Genomic DNA, 21453 nt, shown 5'->3' with positions numbered 1-21453 from the left:
CAGCAAACAAGGAAAAAGATCTCTACTATTGTGTATTTTGAAATTGCCCATAATAAAAATGAAAATGAGAGGGGAAAATAGATTTTAAATAGCCTCATGAAACGTTATATAATAAATGTAGGGGAAATTCATATAATAAATGAATTTTATTATATTCATATAATAATCATGTATTATATATGATCATATATAATCATATTATATTCATATAATAAAATTAGAAACAATTAGCTTTTAGTGACCTTGGGATAAAACGATTAAAATTTCATTATATGTATGTAACCTTTATTTAGCGAAAGTCAGCATAGTGTTAGTGATTATTAGTAAATTGAAAAGTTAAATACCATAAGGAAGGTCTGGATTTGGATTTGTGATGCTAACATTGTGCTAGGATTAACATTGTAGAAAATCTGACTTTTTTCTATGTAATAGCTCTGCACATAACAAAAGTTCTGTTTTATTGATTTCAAAATATTCAGACTATAAATTGATTTGTTCTATTCAGATCTTCTAAAGGGAGATTATATGAAATATACCTGCCCAATTATTACTTCCTCAGTTGGAGAACTTGCGTAATGACAAAGAACATTGCTTCATGAAGATAGTGGTTAAAGAAGAATGATAAGATCGTTTTATGTCAAATGATCTTAAGGCTTTCATTAAAGTTAGGTGACCCTTGCTTATTAAAATGATACACCTTCCAAGTAGACCGAAGTGATTAGTAGCTAGTTTTTTTTTTTTTTTTTTTTGCAAAGCAATAAAGGCATTTATTTGGGGTCACAGAATTGCAATTAAGGGAGCACAGATTCAGGTAGCAACCCAAATCATGTCCCACTTTGGCATTTGCAGGCAAGGGTTTTTTTTTTTTTTTTTTAATTAAAGAAAAAAAGAAATTAACACAACATTTAGAAATCATTCCATTCTACATATGCAATCAGTAATTCTTAACATCATCACATAGATGCATGATCATCATTTCTTAGTACATTTGCATCGATTTAGGAAAAGAACTAGCAAAACAACAGAAAAAGATATAGAATGTTAATATAGAGAAAAAAATAAAAATAATAATAATAGTAAAAAAAAGGACAGAAACAAACAAACAAACAGACAAAAAAAAACCTATAGCTCAGATGCAGCTTCATTCAGTGTTTTAACATGATTACTTTACAATTAGGTATTATTGTGCTGTCCATTTTTGAGTTTTTGTATCTAGTCCTGTTGCACAGTTTGTATCCCTTCAGCTCCAATTACCCATTATCTTACCCTGTTTCTAACTCCTGCTGGACTCTGTTACCAATGACATATTCCAAGTTTATTCTCAAATGTCGGTTCATATCCGTGGGACCATACAGTATTTGTCCTTTAGTTTTTGGCTAGACTCACTCAGCATAATGTTCTCTAGGTCCATCCATGTTATTACATGCTTCATAAGTTTATTCTGTCTTAAAGCTGCATAATATTCCATCGTATGTATATACCACAGTTTGTTTAGCCACTCGTCTGTTGATGGACATTTTGGCTGTTTCCATCTCTTTGCAATTGTAAATAACGCTGCTATAAACATTGGTGTGCAAATATCCGTTTGTGTCTTTGCCCTTAAGCCTTTTGAGTAGATACCTAGCAATGGTATTGCTGGGTCGTATGGCAATTCTATATTCAGCTTTTTGAGGAACCGCCAAACTGCCTTCCACAGTGGTTGCACCATTTGACATTCCCACCAACAGTGGATAAGTGTGCCCCTTTCTCCACATCCTCTCCAGCACTTGTCATTTTCTGTTTTGTTGATAATGGCCATTCTGGTGGGTGTGAGATGATATCTCATTGTGGTTTTGATTTGCATTTCTCTAATGGCCAGGGACATTGAGCATCTCTTCATGTGTCCTTTGGCCATTTGTATTTCCTCTTCTGGTAGGTGTCTGTTCAAGTCTTTTTCCTATTTTGTAATTGGGTTGGCTGTCTTTTTGTTGTTGAGTTGGACAATCTCTTTATAAATTCTGGATACTAGACCTTTATCTGATATGTCATTTCCAAATATTGTCTCCCATTGTGTAGGCTGTCTTTCTACTTTCTTGATGAAGTTCTTTGATGCACTAAAGTGTTTAATTTTGAGGAGCTCCTATTTATTTATTTCCTTCTTCAGTGCTCTTGCTTTAGGTTTAAGGTCCATAAAACTGCCTCCAATTGTAAGATTCATAAGATATCTCCCTACATTTTCCTCTAACTGTGTTATGGTCTTAGACCTAATGTTTAGATCTTTGATCCATTTTGAGTTAACTTTTGTATAGGGTGTGAGACATGGGTCTTCTTTCATTCTTTTGCATATGGATATCCAGTTCTCTAGGCACCATTTATTGAAGAGACTGTTCTGTCCCAGGTGAGTTGGCTTGACTGCCTTATCAAAGATCAAATGTCTATAGATGAGAGGGTCTATATCTGAGCACTCTATTCGATTCCTTTGGTCGATATATCTATCTTTATGCCAATACCATGCTGTTTTGACCACTGTGGCTTCATAATATGCCTTAAAGTCAGGCAGCGCGAGACCTCCAGCTTCATTTTTTTTCCTCAAGATGTTTTTAGCAATTCGGGGTACCCTGCCCTTCCAGATAAATTTGCTTATTGGTTTTTCTATTTCTGAAAAATAAGTTGTTGGGATTTTGATTGGTATTGCATTGAATCTGTAAATCAATTTAGGTAGGATTGACATCTTAACTATATTTAGTCTTCCAGTCCGTGAACACGGTATGTCCTTCCATCTATTTAGGTCTTCTGTGATTTCTTTTAACAGTTTTTTGTAGTTTTCTTTATATAGGTTTTTTGTCTCTTTAGTTAAATTTATTCCTAGGTATTTTATTCTTTTAGTTGCAATTGTAAATGGGATTTGTTTCTTGATTTCCCCCTCAGCTTGTTCATTACTAGTGTATAGAAATGCTACAGATTTTTGAATGTTGATCTTGTAATCTGCTACTTTGCTGTACTCATTTATTAGCTCTAGTAGTTTTGTTGTGGATTTTTCCGGGTTTTCGATGTATAGTATCATATCGTCTGCAAACAGTGATAGTTTTACTTCTTCCTTTCCAATTTTGATGCCTTGTATTTCTTTTTCTTGTCTAATTGCTCTGGCTAGAACCTCCAACACAATGTTGAATAATAGTGGTGATAATGGACATCCTTGTCTTGTTCCTGATCTTAGGGGAAAAGTTTTCAATTTTTCCCCATTGAGGATGATATTAGCTGTGGGTTTTTCATATATTCCTTCTATCATTTTAAGGAAGTTCCCTTGTATTCCTATCTTTTGAAGTGTTTTCAACAGGAAAGGATGTTGAATCTTGTCAAATGCCTTCTCTGCATCAATTGAGATGATCATGTGATTTTTCTACTTTGATTTGTTGATCTGGTGTATTACATTAATTGATTTTCTTATGTTGAACCATCCTTGCATACCTGGGATGAATCCTACTTGGTCATGATGTATAATTCTTTTAATGTGTTGTTGGATACGATTTGCTAGAATTTTATTGAGGATTTTTGCATCTGTATTCATTAGAGAGATTGGTCTGTAGTTTTCTTTTTTTGTAATATCTTTGCCTCGTTTTGGTATGAGGGTGATGTTGGCTTCATAGAATGAATTAGGTAGTTTTCCCTCCACTTCGATTTTTTTGAAGAGTTTGAGGAGAGTTGGTACTAATTCTTTCTGGAATGTTTGATAGAATTCAGATGTGAAGCCGTCTGGTCCTGGACTTTTCTTTTTAGGAAGCTTTTGAATGATTGATTCAGTTTCTTTACTTGTGATTGGTTTGTTGAGGTCATCTATTTCTTCTTGAGTCAAAGTTGGTTGTTCATGTCTTTCCAGGAACCCATCCATTTCATCTGAATTGGTGTATTTATTAGCGTAAAGTTGTTCATAGTATCCTGTTATTACCTCCTTTATTTCTGTGAGGTCAGTAGTTATGTCTCCTCTTCCATTTCTGATCTTATTTATTTGCATCCTCTCTCTTCTTCTTTTTGTCAATCTTGATAAGGGCCCATCAATCTTATTGATTTTCTCATAGAACCAACTTCTGGTCTTATTGATTTTCTCTATTGTTTTCATGTTTTCAATTTCATTTATTTCTGCTCTAATCTTTGTTATTTCTTTCCTTTTGCTTGCTTTGGGATTAGTTTGCTGTTTTTTCTCCAGTTCTTCCAAGTGGACAGTTAATTCCTGAATTTTTGCCTTTTCTTCTTTTCTGATATAGGCATTTAGGGCAATAAATTTCCCTCTTAGCACTGCCTTTCCTGCATCCCATAAGTTTTGATATGTTGTGTTTTCATTTTCATTTGCCTCGAGGTATTTACTAATTTCTCTTGCAATTTCTTCTTTGACCCACTCGTTGTTTAAGAGTGTGTTGTTGAGCCTCCAGGTTTTTGTGAATTTTCTGGCACTCCGCCTATTATTGATTTCCAACTTCATTACTTTATGATCCGAGAAGGTGTTGTGTATGATTTCAATCTTTTTAAATTTGTTAAGACTTGCTTTGTGACCCAGCATATGGTCTATCTTTGAGAATGATCCGTGAGCACTTGAGAAAAAGGTGTATCCTGCTGTTGTGGGATGTAATGTCCTATAAATGTCTGTTATGTCTAGCTCATTTATAGTAATATTCAGATTCTCTATTTCTTTATTGATCCTCTGTCTAGATGTTCTGTCCATTGATGAGAGTGGTGAATTGAAGTCTCCAACTATTATGGTATATGTGTCTATTTCCCTTTTCAGTGTTTGCAGTGTATTCCTCACGTATTTAGGGGCATTCCGGTTCGGTGCATAAATATTTATGATTGTTATGTCTTCTTGTTTAATTGTTCCTTTTATTAGTAGATAGTGTCCTTCTTTGTCTCTTTTAACTTTTTACATTTGAAGTCTAATTTGTTGGATATTAGTATAGCCACTCCTGCTATTTTCTGGTTGTTATTTGCATGAAATATCTTTTCCCAACCTTTCACTTTCAACCTATGTTTATCTTTGCGTCTAAGATGTGTTTCCTGTAGATAGCATATAGAAGGATCCTGTTATTTAATCCATTCTACCAGTCTATGTCTTTTGATTGGGGAATTCAGTCCATTAACATTTAGTGTTATTACTGTTTGGATAATATTTTCCTCTACCATTTTACCTTTTGTATTATGTACATCATATCTGATTTTCCTTCTTTCTACACTCTTCTCCATACCTCTCTCTTCTGTCTTTTCGTATCTGACTCTAGTGCTCCTTTTAGTATTTCTTGCAGAGCTGGTCTCTTGGTCACAAATTCTCTCAGTGACTTTTTGTCTGAGAATGGTTTAATTTCTCTCATTTTTGAAGTACAATTTTGCTGGAAATAGAAGTCTTGGTTGGCAGTTTTTCTCTTTTAGTAATTTAAATATATCATCCCACTGTCTTCTTGCTTCCATGGTTTTGCTGAGAAATCTACACATACTCTTATTGGGTTTCCCTTGTATGTGATGGATTGTTTTTCTCTTGCTGCTTTTAAGATCCTGTCTTTCTCTTTGACCTCTGACATTCTAACTAGTAAGTGTCTTGGAGAACGCCTATTTGGGTCTAATCTCTTTGGGGTGCGCTGCACTTCTTGGATCTGTAATTTTAGGTCTTTCATAAGAGTTGGGAAATTTTCAGTGATAATTTCTTCCATTAGTTTTTCTCCTCCTTTTCCCTTCTCTTCTCCTTCTGGGACACCCACAACACGTATATTTGTGTGCTTCATATTGTCCTTCAGTTCCCTGATCCTCTGTTCAAATTTTTCCATTCTTTTCCCTATAGTTTCTGTTTCTTTTTGGAATTCAGATGTTCCATCCTCCAAATCACTAATTCTGTCTTTTGTCTCTTTAAATCTATCATTGTAGGTATCCATTGTTTTTTCCATCTTTTCTACTTTGTCCTTCACTTCCATAAGTTCTGTGATTTGTTTTTTCAGTTTTTCTGTTTCTTCTTTTTGTTCAGCCCATGTCTTCTTCATGTCCTCCTTCAATTTATCGATTTGGTTTTTGAAGAGGTTTTCCATTCCTGTTCGTGTATTCAGCATTAGTTGTCTCAGCTCCTGTATCTCATTTGAACTATTGGTTTGTTCCTTTGACTGGGCCATATTTTCAATTTTCTGAGTGTGATCCGTTATCTTCTGCTGGCGTCTGGGCATTTAGTCAGATTTCCCTGGGTGTTGGACCCCACAGGTTGAATGATTTTTCTGTGAAATCTCTGGGTTCTGTTTTTCTTATCCTGCCCAGTAGGTGGTGCTCGTGGCACTCGTTTGTCTGTGGGTCTCACCAGTAAAAGGTGCTGTGGGTCCTCTAACTTTGGAAAACTCTCGCCGTGGGGGAGATTCGCCAGACAAAGCGGCTTGGAAGAGTGCCAATCCGCATCTCCCAACCGGCCCGGGGATCCGAACGCAGGGAGGGTCGCCGGCCACCGCAGCCCGGGAGAGCGCCCGTCCGAATCTCCTAGCCGGCTCGGGGCCCTGAACGTGGCAGGAGGGCACCAGCTGTCGCGGCCCAGGGGAGTGCACCGTTCCCAGCCGGACCGGGAAGCCACGCGTTGGGAAGGGACCCCAGTCACCGTTCTCCGCGGCCTGGGGATCTTCGATCCAATTCTCCCAGTTGGTCCAGGGGGCCGCGCGTAGTGGGGGGCCCCAGCCGCTGCGGCTTGAGGGGACCGCCTGTCCAATTCTCCCATCCGGCCCGGGAAGAAGGGAGGGAGGAACTCCGGCCGCCTGCCGCCCGGCCTGGGGAAGCCCACACCCCTCGACGATCTCACCGGAGCGGGTTCTCCCAGCCATTCAGCCGTTCCAGAATGAGGTACGCTGTCTTCTTGATCTCTGTCGTGGCTCCGGGAGCTGTTCTGTATTGTTTCTACTCCCCTAGTAGCTGTTCTGGAGGAGGAACTAAGACCCGCGCGTCTTACTAAGCCGCCATCTTCTCTGGAAGTTCACCAGCTTGCGGCCGCGCAGTGGTCGAACTGCCATACTTGCCATGAACGCTGCATGCAGATCGGGTCGTCAACACCTCTACCCTAGCGACTGGCATTAGTCTCCGGGCCGCGCGCCAGATCCTGGAGCAGTAGCTAGTTTTTTAACTCCTTTTTTCTCGACTCTGTTACTGCAGTCCTTGCACTTACACTTGTGTCTGGAACTACCACTTCCCAGTATACTTGGTCACACACACACCCAGTTAGAGGCAGAACTGCAACTCCCATCCCTGTCTGGGACTCTTCAGGGTATCTGTTTCCTCAGGAGGAGCATTGGGAAAACTGGGGATACTTTTCCAGATTCCTTATGAGAAAGAAATTCTGGAACGAGTTCAGGTAGACAGCTATTCTTATCCGTGTTGTATGTGGCTCGTACTTCCAGAAACTCAGAGTACCTTTTTGACTTGAGGGTCTTTTGTCAGTGGTTTAGTGTTTTCCTAGATAGAGGGATGATCTTGCTTTTGCGATTTGTTAGTGGTTTCCATCCTGTCATTCCTTCAGCTCTTGAGCACTGCAAAATGTGAATGTGTTTGCGTTTGTTTGTTTGTTTTTCCCAAAGAAAGAAAGCTTATTGCTGAGCATGAAGTAGAAGATCAGATGACCTATCTGGCCAAAAATCTGTCTACCGGAGCCTAAGAAGTTAGGGTTTTTATGGATTCAAACAAGAGGAGATGGAGTTGTTACCATTACAATATCAAATATAAACAGAGCTGAGACTGGGCTGGAATGGCCATTACAATAATAAGTATAAAGAAGGCTAAGACCATGCTGGAATAACCATTACAATAGTAAGTATACACAGGGCTGAGACTAGTTGAGTTTCAGTAATTTCAGGTATTAACTTTTGGCTATTCTACAATATAGAAAGAAAAAAAATCTAAATGATTCAGTAATCATAAGTATTCGTTAATTCCTAATTTCTCCCTTTCGTTTTTGTTCATTCCTCAATCTTGAGGGATATCTGGGTGATGACCATTCTAACCTTTTACTGCTGAAAAGGAGCATCCACAATATGGGGTAGAGGAATAAAACTGGTTGTCGTTCTTGGAAGGACTGGTACTACCTTTGAGTTTCAGGGTTTAACTAGCATGGGAACTATCTGGAGGGTTTGTCTCTGAAAACTAAAGCTTAATAATTAAAAAGTATAAGCTTAAATAAAAGGAGTAGAAGGAGTGATTTATAACTAAGTTACCTTAGGGAAATAACTTTTTACAGATTTTAGATAGAACCTGGGGTCCCCCTTAGGGGTTACAGAAATAGAGTTGGCAACATTTGGCCGAGACCTGCCTAATAGTAAACTCCATAATGATGTCCTGATTCTGTTGAAATCTCGTAGCCACTGAAACTTTATTTATTTTCCCCCTTTAGCTCACAGATTCATTGCTAATACCATGGTGTAAGGGAGGTTACCTCTGGAAGTCATATCCACAGTGTCAGGGAAATTTACTCCTAGAAGTCATGTCCCAAGAGAGTTGAATTTATTTGCATTTTGGCTTAAAGAGAAGCCACACTGAGTAACATGGAGATTTTCAGGGAGTGACTCTTAAGCATTAAGTGTTCCTTTTATTGGCAGGAGTCATATATTTTAGAGTAAATTCGGAGCCCCTCTTGCTTGAGAGAATACTAGGAATTCCCCAGGTGGGAAAGTTTAATAGTTCCATGCTTTCTTTCCCCTCAAGGGACCTTGCAAATACTTTTTTTCGTTTTATCCCCAAAACAGTGAAGTAAATCAGGGTATTACAACCACTTGTACAGACTACTAAGATCTCATTCCCTGGTCTAGGTTCGATGTCAAACAAAGCTGAATTATGTTATGTAAATAAACTGACCAGACAAGTTAAATCAGATAGTGTGCTACAGAAAATTTTAATTTTGGACAAAATAAATTTCTTTTCCTTTGGTGTTGCACAGGAATTAAAATATTAAATACAGAATGTATCATCTTTTACCCTTTTATTTGGAGCTACCTTAGTCCTAACCAGATTAGCTTCATTCACATCCCTAATTGAAGTCTGATCTCTTTTTCAGCTTCTTTAACAGTTGCTGTATGAAGGAATGTTGACTTTCAGAACTGGAGAACTCTTTCCGAATCACAGATACCCTGAGTTCCAGGGAGTTACCAAGCTATACTCAAGAAACAAATCCCAGAATTTAGAATTAACGATTAAAGCTCAGGAATAAGTGTGACTGCATAAGAGCTTATAATGTCGGCCACAGTTTTTTATTAGCATTTTGTAAGTGAAGCTGTTTCAAAAATAAAAACATTTGACAGTTGACTTATATTGGGGTTGTCAACCACAAACCATAGCACAAGTTTTTTTGTTTTTTTTAATTCTTTTTTTATTTTATTTTTTTAATACCAAAAAAAATAAACAAACGCAAACATTCCTATTTTGATCATTCCGTTCTACATATATAATCAGTAATTTACAGTATAACCACATAGTTGCATATTCATCATCATGATCATTTCTTGGAACATTTGCATCTATTCAGAAAAAGAAATAAAAAGAAAACAAAAAAATTATGTATACCATACCCCTTACCCCTCCCTTTTGTTGATCGCTAGTATTTCAAACTAAATTTATTTTAACATTTGTTCCCCCTGTTATTTATTTTTATTCCATATGTTCTATTTGTCTGTTGACAAGATAGATAAAAGCATCAGACACAAGGTTTTCACAATCACACAATCACATTGCATAGCACAAGTTTTGTCCTATCTCACCTTTGCACATTTACCAGGATTATGTTAATTAACAGGAGAACGTAATTTATATACTTGCCTTGCTTCTGTTTTTGTTTTTTTTCAATTTTTACTTATTTATTTATTAAACTTAACCACATACAAACACATTCTTACCATATGATCATTCAATTCTTGATATATAATCAGTAACTCACAATATCATCACATAGTTGTATATTCATCATCATGATCATTTCTTAGAACATTTTTGCATCAGTTCAGAAATAGAAAATAGAAAAAAATTCATACATGCCATACCCTTTACCCCTCCCTTTCATTGATCAGCAGCATTTCAATCTACTAAATTTATTTTAACATTTGTTCCCCCTATTATTTATTTATTTTTAATCCATATGTTTTACTTGTCTTTCAATAAGGTAGATAAGAGGACTTGCTTCTGTTTTAAAGTCCCTTCATATAGAAGATGAAGTTCTGATGTGGTTGACATGTACTTTTAGAGAAGCATTAGAGCAAAGTAGTGTAACTGACAAGGAAATTTTGTCATTTCTATAATCTGTAACATTCTTCTAGGAAAAACTAAAGCCATTACTGACAATATCATCCTGTTTAACATCCTGTAGGTCAGTATCAGGATATAACATGGACAGTAAGAATTGACAAGTATTTGAAAAATTTATAAAATATATTGGATAATATTTCACTTATACAAATTTAATTAATGCAAGGTTATAAAATCCCTTTTAATTTTGATAACACCTTGCAAACACTTCTCACGCAATATATTTAACCATTTTAGCACCTTTTTTTAATAATAAGATGAAAGAAAAATCCTTTCTAATAGTTTGGAATAAAAAGATATCCTTTAGGGTTTGATTTTGGGAGGACAAAATGTCAGAAGTTGTTAGGTTTGAACATTATTTTAAACAAGAAAATGGATTGCTGTGTGTGGTAGTTAGATTCAGTTGTCAACTTGGCCAGGTGAAAGCACCTAGTTCTGTTGCTGTGGACATGAGCCAATGGTAGGTGAATCTCATCTGTTGCTAATTACATCTGCAGTTGGCTAGGAGGCGTGTCTGCTGCAATGAGTGACGTTTAACTTAATTGGTTTGTGCTTAAATGAGAGAATGCAATGTAGCACAGCCTAGCAGCTCAGCATTCCTCATCTCAGCACTTGCAGCTCAGCCCAGGCCTTTGGAGAAGTCACCCCGGGGAAAGTTGTTGGAACCCAGGGGCCTGGAGAGAAGACCAGCAGAGACCATCCTGTGCCTTCCACTTAAGAAAAGAGCCTCAGTGGAAAGTTAGCTGCCTTTCCTCTGAAGAACCAACAAAATAAATCCCCTTTTATTAAAAGCCAATCCATCTCTGGTGTGTTGCATTCCGGCAGCTAGCAAACAAGACCACTGTGTAACTATATTTGGTTTCTTATTTAACCAAAGTGACAGCAAAGGTAAAATAAGAGTTAACATGATTGTAAGAAAAAGACTTAGATCTTTTAAAAATGGGAAGACTTGTCTTCTGAAATAAAGGATGATAAAGTCGACATAAACGTCACAAAGACATTACTCTGATATGATACAGATTCTTTTTTTTTTTCTATTTTTTTTAATCTTTTTTTTATTAATTAAAAAAAGAATTAACAAAACAATTAGAAATCATTCCAATCTACATGTACAATCAGTAATTCTTAATAACATCACATAGTTGCATATTCATCATTTCTTAGTACATTTGCATCGATTTAGAAAAAGAAATAAAAAGACAACAGAATAAGAATTAAAACAATAATAGAAAGAACAACAACAAACAAAAACAAAAACAAAAACAAAAAACCTATACCTCACATGCAGCTTCATTCAGTGTTTTAACATAATTGCATTACAATTGGGTAGTATTGTGCTGTCCATTTCTGAGTTTTTATATCCAGTCCCGTTGTACAATCTGTATCCCTTCAGCTCCAATTATCCCTTCTCTTTTTTTTTTTAATTAACGGAAAAAAAGAAATTAACCCAACATTTAGAGATCATACCATTCTACATATGCAATCATTAATTCTTAACATCATCACATAGATGCATGATCATCATTTCTTAGTACATATGCATTGGTTTAGAAGAACTAGCAACATAACCGAAAAAGATATAGAATGTTAATATAGAGAAAAAAATAAAAGTAATAATAGTAAAATCAAAACAAAACAAAACAAAACAAAAACCTATAGCTCAGATGCAGCTTCATTCAGTGTTTTAACATGATTACTTTACGATTAGGTATTATTGTGCTGTCCATTTTTTGAGTTTTTGTATCTAGTCCTGTTACACCGTCTGTATCCCTTCAACTCCAATTGGCCATTATCTTACCCTGTTTCTACCTCCTGCTGGACTCTGTTATCAAGGACATATTCCAAATTTATTCTCGAATGTCTGTTCACATCAGTGGGACCATACAGTATTTGTCCTTTAGTTTTTGGCTAGACTCACTCAGCATAATGTTCTCTAGGTCCATCCATGTTATTACATGCTTCATAAATTTATCCTGTCTTAAAGCTGTATAGTATTCCATTGTATGTATATACCACAGTTTGTTTAGCCACTCTTCTGTTGATGGAGATTTTGGCTGTTTCCATCTCTTTGCAATTGTAAATAACGCTGCTATAAACATTGGTGTGCAAATGTCCGTTTGTGTCTTTGCCCTTAAGTCCTTTGAGTAGATTCCCAGCAATGGTATTGCTGGGTCGTATGGCAATTCTATATTCAGCTTTTTGAGGAACCGCCAAACTGCCTTCCACACTGGTTGCACCATTTGACATTCCCACCGACAGTGGATAAGTGTGCCTCTTTCTCCGCATCCTCTCCAGCACTTGTCATTTTCTGTTTTGTTGATAATGGCCATTCTGGTGGGTGTGAGATGATATCTCATTGTGGTTTTGATTTGCATTTCTCTAATGGCCAGGGACATTGAGCATCTCTTCATGTGCCTTTTGGCCATTTGTATTTCCTCTTCTGATAGGTGTCTGTTCAAGTCTTTTTCCCATTTTGTAATTGGGTTGGCTGTCTTTTTGTTGTTCAGATGAACAATCTCCTTATAAATTCTGGATACTAGACCTTTATCTGATATATCATTTCCAAATATTGTCTCCCATTGTGAAGGCTGTCTTTCTACTTTCTTGATGAAGTTCTTTGATGCACAAAAGTGTTTAATTTTGAGGAGTTCCCATTTATTTATTTCCTTCTTCAGTGCTCTTGCTTTAGGTTTAAGGTCCATAAAACCGCCTCCAGTTGTAAGATCCATAAGATATCTCCCAACATTTTCCTCTATCTGTTTTATGGTCTTAGACCTAATGTTTAGATCTTTGATCCATTTTGAGTTAACTTTTGTATAGGGTGTGAGACATGGGTCTTCTTTCATTCTTTTGCATATGGATATCCAGTTCTCTAGGCACCATTTATTGAAGAGACTGCTCTGTCCCAGGTGAGTTGGCTTGACTGCCTTATCAAAGATCAAATGTCCATAGATGAGAGGGTCTATATCTGAGCACTCTATTCGTTTCCATTGGTCGATATATCTATCTTTATGCCAATACCATGCTGTTTTGACCACTGTGGCTTCATAATATGCCTTAAAGTCAGGCAGCGCGAGACCTCCAGCTTCGTTTTTTTTCCTCAAGATGTTTTTAGCAATTCGGGGCACGCTGCCCTTCCAGATAAATTTGCTTATTGGTTTTTCTATTTCTGAAAAATAAGTTGTTGGGATTTTGATTGGTATTGCATTGAATCTGTAAATCAATTTAGGTAGGATTGACATCTTAACTATATTTAGTCTTCCAATCCATGAACACGGTATGCCCTTCCATCTATTTAGGTCTTCTGTGATTTCTTTTAGTAGTTTTTTGTAGTTTTCTTTATATAGGTTTTTTGTCTCTTTAGTTAAATTTATTCCTAGGTATTTTATTCTTTTAGTTGCAATTGTAAATGGGATTTGTTTCTTGATTTCCCCCTCAGCTTGTTCATTACTAGTGTATAGAAATGCTACAGATTTTTGAATGTTGATCTTGTAACCTGCTACTTTGTTGTACTCATTTATTAGCTCTAGTAGTTTTGTTGTGGATTTTTCCGGGTTTTCGACGTATAGTATCATATCGTCTGCAAACAGTGATAGTTTTACTTCTTCCTTTCCAATTTTGATGCCTTGTATTTCTTTTTCTTGTCTAATTGCTCTGGCTAGAACCTCCAACACAATGTTGAATAATAGTGGTGATAATGGACATCCTTGTCTTGTTCCTGATCTTAGGGGGAAAGTTTTCAATTTTTCCCCATTGAGGATGATATTAGCTGTGGGTTTTTCATATATTCCTTCTATCATTTTAAGGAAGTTCCCTTGTATTCCTATCTTTTGAAGTGTTTTCAACAGGAAAGGATGTTGAATCTTGTCGAATGCCTTCTCTGCATCAATTGAGATCATCATGTGATTTTTCTGCTTTGATTTGTTGATCTGGTGTATTACATTAATTGATTTTCTTATGTTGAACCATCCTTGCATACCTGGGATGAATCCTACTTGGTCATGATGTATAATTCTTTTAATGTGTTGTTGGATACGATTTGCTAGAATTTTATTGAGGATTTTTGCATCTGTATTCATTAGAGAGATTGGTCTGTAGTTTTCTTTTTTTGTAATATCTTTGCCTGGTTTTGGTATGAGGGTGATGTTGGCTTCACAGAATGAATTAGGCAGTTTTCCCTCCACTTCGATTTTTTTGAAGAGTTTGAGGAGAATTGGTACTAATTCTTTCTGGAACGTTTGGTAGAATTCACATGTGAAGCCATCTGGTCCTGGACTTTTCTTTTTAGGAAGCTTTTGAATGACTAATTAAATTTCTTTACTTGTGATTGGTTTGTTGAGGTCATCTATTTCTTCTTGAGTCAAAGTTGGTTGTTCATGTCTTTCCAGGAACCCGTCCATTTCATCTAAATTGTTGTATTTATTAGCGTAAAGTTGTTCATAGTATCCTGTTATTACCTCCTTTATTTCTGTGAGGTCAGTAGTTATGTCTCCTCTTCCATTTCTGATCTTATTTATTTGCATCCTCTCTCTTCTTCTTTTTGTCAATCTTGATAGGGGCCCATCAATCTTATTGATTTTCTCATAGAACCAACTTCTGGTCTTATTGATTTTCTCTACTGTTTTCATATTTTCAATTTCATTTATTTCTGCTCTGATCTTTGTTATTTCTTTCCTTTTGCTTGCTTTGGGATTAGTTTGCTGTTCTTTCTCCAGTTCTTCCAATTGAACAGTTAATTCCTGCATTTTTGCCTTTTCTTCTTTTCTGATATAGGCATTTAGGGCAATAAATTTCCCTCTTAGCACTGCCTTTGCTGCATCCCATAAGTTTTGATATGTTGTGTTTTCATTTTCATTTGCCTCGAGGTATTTACTAATTTCTCTTGCAATTTCTTCTTTGACCCACTCGTTGTTTAAGAGTGTGTTGTTGAGCCTCCAGGTATTCGTGAATTTTCTGGCATTCCGCCTATTATTGATTTCCAACTTCATTCCTTTATGATCTGAGAAAGTGTTGTGTATGATTTCAATCTTTTTAAATTTGTTAAGACTTGCTTTGTGACCCAGCATATGGTCTATCTTTGAGAATGATCCATGAGCACTTGAGAAAAAGGTGTATCCTGCTGTTGTGGGATGTAATGTCCTATAAATGTCTGTTAAGTCTAGTTCCTTTATAGTAATATTCAGATTCTCTATTTCTTTATTGATCCTCTGTCTAAATGTTCTGTCCATTGATGAGAGTGGGGAATTGAAGTCTCCAACTATTATGGTATTTGTGTCTATTTCCCTTTTCAGTGTTTGCAGTGTATTCCTCACGTATTTTGGGGCATTCTGGTTCGGTGCATAAATATTTATGATTGTTATGTCTTCTTGTTTAATTGTTCCTTTTATTAGTAGATAGTGTCCTTCTTTGTCTCTTTTAACTGTTTTACATTTGAAGTCTAACTTGTTGGATATTAGTATAGCCACTCCTGCTATTTTCTGGTTGTTATTTGCATGAAATATTTTTTCCCAACCTTTCACTTTCAACCTATGTTTATCTTTGGGTCTAAGATGTGTTTCCTGTAGACAGCATATAGAAGGATCCTGTTTTTTAATCCATTCTGCCAATCTATGTCTTTTGATTGGGGAATTCAGTCCATTAACATTTAGTGTTATTACTGTTTGGATAATATTTTCCTCTGCCATTTTGCCTTTTGTATTATATATATCATATCTGACTTTCCTTCTTTCTACACTCTTCTCCATACCTCTCTCTTCTGTCTTTTCGGTTCTGACTCTAGTGCTCCCTTTAGTATTTCTTGCAGAGCTGGTCTCTTGGTCACAAATTCTCTCAGTGACTTTTTGTCTGAGAATGTTTTAATTTCTCCCTCATTTTTGAAGGACAATTTTGCTGGATATAGGAGTCTTGGTTGGCAGTTTTTCTCTTTTAGTAATTTAAATATATCATCCCACTGTCTTCTAGCCTCCATGGTTTCTGCTGAGAAATCTACACATAGTCTTATTGGGTTTCCCTTGTATGTGATGGATTGTTTTTCTCTTGCTGCTTTCAAGATCCTCTCCTTCTCTTTGACCTCTGACATTCTAACTAGTAAGTGTCTTAGAGAATGCCTATTTGGGTCTAATCTCTTTGGGGTGCGCTGCACTTCTTGGATCTGTAATTTTAGGTCTTTCATAAGAGTTGGGAAATTTTCAGTGAAAATTTCTTCCATTAGTTTTTCTCCTCCTTTTCCCATCTCTTCTCCTTCTGGGACACCCACAACATGTATATTTGTGCGGTTCATATTGTCCTTGAGTTCCCTGATACCCTGTTCAAATTTTTCCATTCTTTTCCCGATAGTTTCTGTTTGTTTTTGGAATTCAGATGTTCCATCCTCCAAATCACTAATTCTATCTTCTGTGTCTTTGAATCTCTCATTGTAGGTATCCATTGTTTTTTCTATCTTTTCTACTTTGTCCTTCACTTCCATAAGTTCTGTGATTTGTTTTTTCAGTTTTTCTATTTCTTCTTTATGTTCAGCCCATGTCTTCTTCATGTCCTCCCTCAATTTATCGATTTCGTTTTTGAAGAGGTTTTCCATTTCTGTTCGTGTATTCAGCATTAGTTGTCTCAGCTCCTGTATCTCATTTGAACTATTGGTTTGTTCCTTTGACTGGGCCATATTTTCAATTATTTGCGCGTGATCCGTTATCTTCTGTTGGCGTCTGCGCATTTAGATAGATTTCCCTGGGTATTGGATCCAAAACTTTGGAAGATTTTTCTGTGAAATCTCTGGGTTCTGTTTTTCTTATCCTGCCCAGTAGGTGGCGCTCGTGGCACACGTTTGTCTGCGGGTCCCACCAGTAAAAGGTGCTGTGGGACCTTAAACTTTGGAAAACTCTCGCCGTCCGGGGGGTTCGCTAGCCGAAGCGGCTTGAGCCGGCCCGGGGTCCGAACGCAGGGAGGGTTGCTGGTCGCCGCAGCCTGGGAAAGAGCCCGTCCGAATTTCCTAGTCGGCCCTGGGCGACAAGCGTGGCGGGAGGGCGCCAGCGGCAGCGTCCCGCCCGAGAGAGTGCACGTTCCCCGGGAGTCACGGGTTTGGAAGGGGCCTCCCCCACCCGTCACCGTTCTCCACGGCCTGGGGATTTCCGATCCAATTCTCTCAGTTGGTCCGGGGGGCTGCGCGTGGTGTGGGCGCCAGCCGCCTTGGTTTCAGGGGACCGCCTCTCCAATTCTCCCAGCCGGCCCGGGAAGGGGGAAGGGAGTAACTCCGGCCGCTTCCCGCCCCGCCCGGTGGGGCCCGCGCGCCTCGGCGATCTCACCCGAGCTGCTTCTCTCAGCCAGCCAGCCGTTTCAGGATGAGGTACGCTGTCTTTTTTATCTCTGTTGTGGCTTTGGGCGCTTTCTGTATCGTTTCTACTCCCCTAGTAGCTGTCCTGGACAAGAAACTAAGATCCGCGCGTCTTACTAAGCCGCCATCTTCCAGGAAGTCCTGATACAGATTCTTTGTCTTCTAGACAGAATATTTAGATGGCTGAGAAAAACTTGATATCCTTTCTGTAAGAGCAGACTTAACAATCTACATTACTTTAATGGAGAGAAAACTAAACCCCAGTTTTGTATGAATACACAGTTTGACACAAAAGCTTTTAAAAATATATTATAAACAAGCAGTATTAGTTTGTTAAGCTGCTAGAATGAAATATACGAGGAATGGAATGACTTTTATAAAGGGAATTTATTACATTACAAGTTTATATTCTAAGGCCATGAAAGTGTCCAAATTAAGGCACCAACAAGAGGTTACTTTGACTCAAGCAAGGCTGATGCTGTTCAGTACATCTCTGTCAGCTGGGTAGGCATATGGTTGGCGTCTGCTGGTCCTTGTTCCCAGTTTGGTTGCTTTCAGCTTCTGATACCAATGGTTTCCTCTCCTAAGTGTCTGTAGACCTCCACTTAGCTCCTCCAGGACACAGCTCTGGGTTCTTGCTTGCTTAGCATCTCGTGAGAAGGTACATGGCAATGTCTACTGGGCTCTGCCCGTGTCCAGGCAATCTGGCACTTTGAACATCTCTGTTGGCACTCCACGCATTGCCATGCATCTGCGTCTCTGTCAGCTCTGAAGCAACTGTTTTCTAAGCATCTGCATCTGAGGTTTCTTCAAAATGTTTCCCATTTTAAAGGATTCCAGTAAATTAATGAAGATCCACTGTGAATGGATGGAGTCATATCTCCATCAATCAAAAGACTACACACACAATTGGGTGTGCCAGTGTGTTCCTGGAGATGATCTAATTAAAAGATTATACCCATAACTGGGAGTGTCACATCTCTGTGGAGATATCTAACCAAAAGGGATTCTACCTTACAGTATTAAATCAGGATTAAAGGACATGGCTTTTCTGGGAAACATTATGCTTTCGAACTAGCATGCAAGGTATCACATTTTTGGTCTGCATTAACAATGGAAAATAGTGTTGCACATCTGCTCTAGTTCGAGAAATCATTTTTTTTACATGTGTACAGTTTATCACGGACATTGTCTACTGCAAGATTCACTGTGTTACACGTTCCCATGTTTAAACCGCCACCTTTCCTTCTGGTGACATACTTGGCTCTAAACTTCCCCTTTCCACCACATTCACACCATTCAGTGCTGTTAATCTCACAATAATATGCACTTTGCAACTGTGTTTGCCTTTTTTATTGGAAGTTAAAAATATCTCTTTGTTTTCATAATATCCTAAAATTATCAGCAACTTCAAAGGCGTCAAACTCTGGAAAATATACTACATTTGTTTAATTTGTCTCAAGCATAAGTCCAGGACGACTTCTCCCTCTCTCAAGGACGTTTTTCTTTACTTACTGAAATTTGGCAGTTAGACCTTATTCAGTTACCTCTATCCCAAGGCTTTTATATTTTAATAATGAGTGTTTATTGCTGTTACTGTTATAAAGGTATTATTGGAAAAAGCAAAATGTGTTTTAAAAAGCTTTAATATGGAAATGTTCACATATATACCAAAAGTAGAGAAAATAATGTGATAAACCCCTGTCACGTACCCTCAACAGGGATCAACATTTTCTGCAATTTTTGATTTTTCAAAAATCATTTTGAAAGTTTGCTCTTTACCCATGGTAAGCCTGTTCAGATGTATAAATTAGCTAACTTATACATATAATTTCAGTGGCATATAACAATGAGCATTTATGGTTGTGCTCACAAGTCTGTGGGTCAGCTGGGATGGCTCTGTTCCATGCATTTCATTCTTCTGTGATTGGTGATCTACCTCTGGGGCATGTTCTTCACATGGTAATGGCAGGAATGCAAAGGCACTAATAGAAGTATGAGGGGCCTTTTTGGGTCTAGGCTCAGAGTTCACACTGTGAAGCTTGCCTCTCATTGGCCAGAGCAAGCCATGTGGCCAAGCCCCAAATCAATATAATGGGGAAGAACATTCTCATGGACATGTACAGGAGCCATAATCTACCACAACTGGCAGACCCAGAACTTGGTACTTTTTTTTTGTCTGAAATGATATCAACTCAGTATGATAATAATGTGTTCACCATTATTGTAGTAGTTATCACCCTTATTTAATCGCCTTTTATCTGTCAGCAGGGAAAACTTAAAAGCTCCCTGAGGGCAGATTTTGCATGTCTATCACATTTTTATCTAGAGTGCTTAGCCTGATGATTAGGGAACATGGTATCTGGTCAGTAACTACTGTTTGAGTAAATGGATAAAGTAACTGAGAGGCCAGATGGATAGGAGAGTAAATTGCTTAGTTAAGGGCCATGGTGTCATTGTCTGAAAAATAGAAAAACTTTAGCATAACAAGGGCAAGAAGACCTTGACTGAATTGCAGATTAGTTCTGGGACTAAATGTTAAATTGGGGGACTAAAAATCCCAAGACTTAATAGGTTGGACTGGCAGTTAGTTATAAATACACATATGGCTTACTGCTAAACTGTTTTTCTCTGCTGTCAACACTTTGCTTTGGTTCACTTCTTAGCAAAGTTCATGAGTTGGCCATTTGGAGAAAACTTCTGGGTCTTTTGGTAAGCCTTTTCTTCCAGTTGTGATCTTTATTGAACCCTCCAGGTGCCATTGCCCTTTTGTGCTCTAAGTCCACCAATACCACACATCTACCCTGATAAACATTTGTGTCCTAGAATTGTCATCTTTCTGCTAAAAAATAATATGAAATTTGCTTTCTCTCTGCACTCACCCAAAAAAGGTAGATAATTTATCGGGCTAAGTTACCAGGTATAAAAAACAATTTTTAAGAAATATAAAACCAGAGTTTATAAAATCAGTTTCAACAGTTTTATGTAATTATCCCATCTTTTACCATAATTGAGGAAATATAAGATTGGTTCTAAATTTAAGTAGTGAATATATTTATTACCAGTATTAGTAATAAAAGAAAATATTCTTCCTTTATAAGAAGTGAAATGGAGTAAAGTTTTAACCTGTATGTAGGGTGGGTGAGCTGTCATGATTGTTCTGTAACAATCTCATTTCTTTTTTTAATGCTTAGATTTGAAGACTACATTGCCCTGCCGTCAGTACCAGCAGTTTCTCTGTTCTGTGATCAATGTGATTCACAGGAACTTCTTAAGTAGAAAACGAAATGATCCAGGGGCGTGGAAAATATGACTTTTATATTGGTCTGGGATTGGCTATGAGCTCCAGCATTTTCATTGGAGGGAGTTTCATTTTGAAAAAAAAAGGTCTCTTGCGACTTGCCAGAAAAGGCTCCATGAGAGCAGGTAGGTTGTTCCTGTGTGACTTCTGAAGCAAGTATCTGCTTATATTAGGTTCTTTGCAGGGGACCTTCGTTCCTAGTGAGCATATTCACTCCTCTGAACTGTGAAAGTTCTAAATGTTTATGGAGAATCAGAAATCAGTTTTGCAATGAGAAAAATAAAAAATTGCAATTTTGAAATGAGAAGATATCAAAATAACTTAACCACCCATTCTTGCATTTATTTTCACATTTTTTTTCTAAAGTAGGGTCAGGGACCAAGAATTGTTCAGCCTTTTCTTTGCCTTTCGTTATATGTCTACAGAGAAAAAAATAAGGTTTCTTGAGTGGATTGGAATCTTATTGAAGCCTAGCATCTTTTTTCTAAGGAAGTTGAACACAGTAGGAAAAGTTCTGATTTTTACTTTACTTTACTGAAACATTTTTCCTGATGTTCTC

The 21453-nt window shown here is 37.5% G+C and overlaps 1 protein-coding gene across 4 annotated transcripts in view; it reads left to right on the top strand.

The window, feature by feature from the left end:
- NIPA2 (NIPA magnesium transporter 2) overlaps window positions 1–21453 on the top strand; it is a 42753-nt gene that overhangs the window by 4703 nt on the left and 16597 nt on the right. For 3 of the 4 annotated variants that reach the window (XM_077123967.1, XM_077123965.1, XM_077123966.1), the window contains exon 2: window positions 20788–21019. The exons of the other annotated variant lie outside the window; for it this stretch is intronic. In XM_077123967.1, the coding sequence (XP_076980082.1) occupies window positions 20881–21019 (139 nt within the window). In that variant the 5' untranslated portion in view covers window positions 20788–20880. The remainder of the gene's footprint in view (window positions 1–20787; window positions 21020–21453) is intronic. 4 annotated transcript variants of the gene reach the window in all.

This window comes from Tamandua tetradactyla, chromosome 12 (assembly GCF_023851605.1).
Source record: "Tamandua tetradactyla isolate mTamTet1 chromosome 12, mTamTet1.pri, whole genome shotgun sequence".
Lineage (NCBI taxonomy): Eukaryota > Metazoa > Chordata > Mammalia > Pilosa > Myrmecophagidae > Tamandua > Tamandua tetradactyla.
Note: the sequence above shows the minus strand (reverse complement) of the source record. Positions and strands in the feature narration are given on the sequence as shown.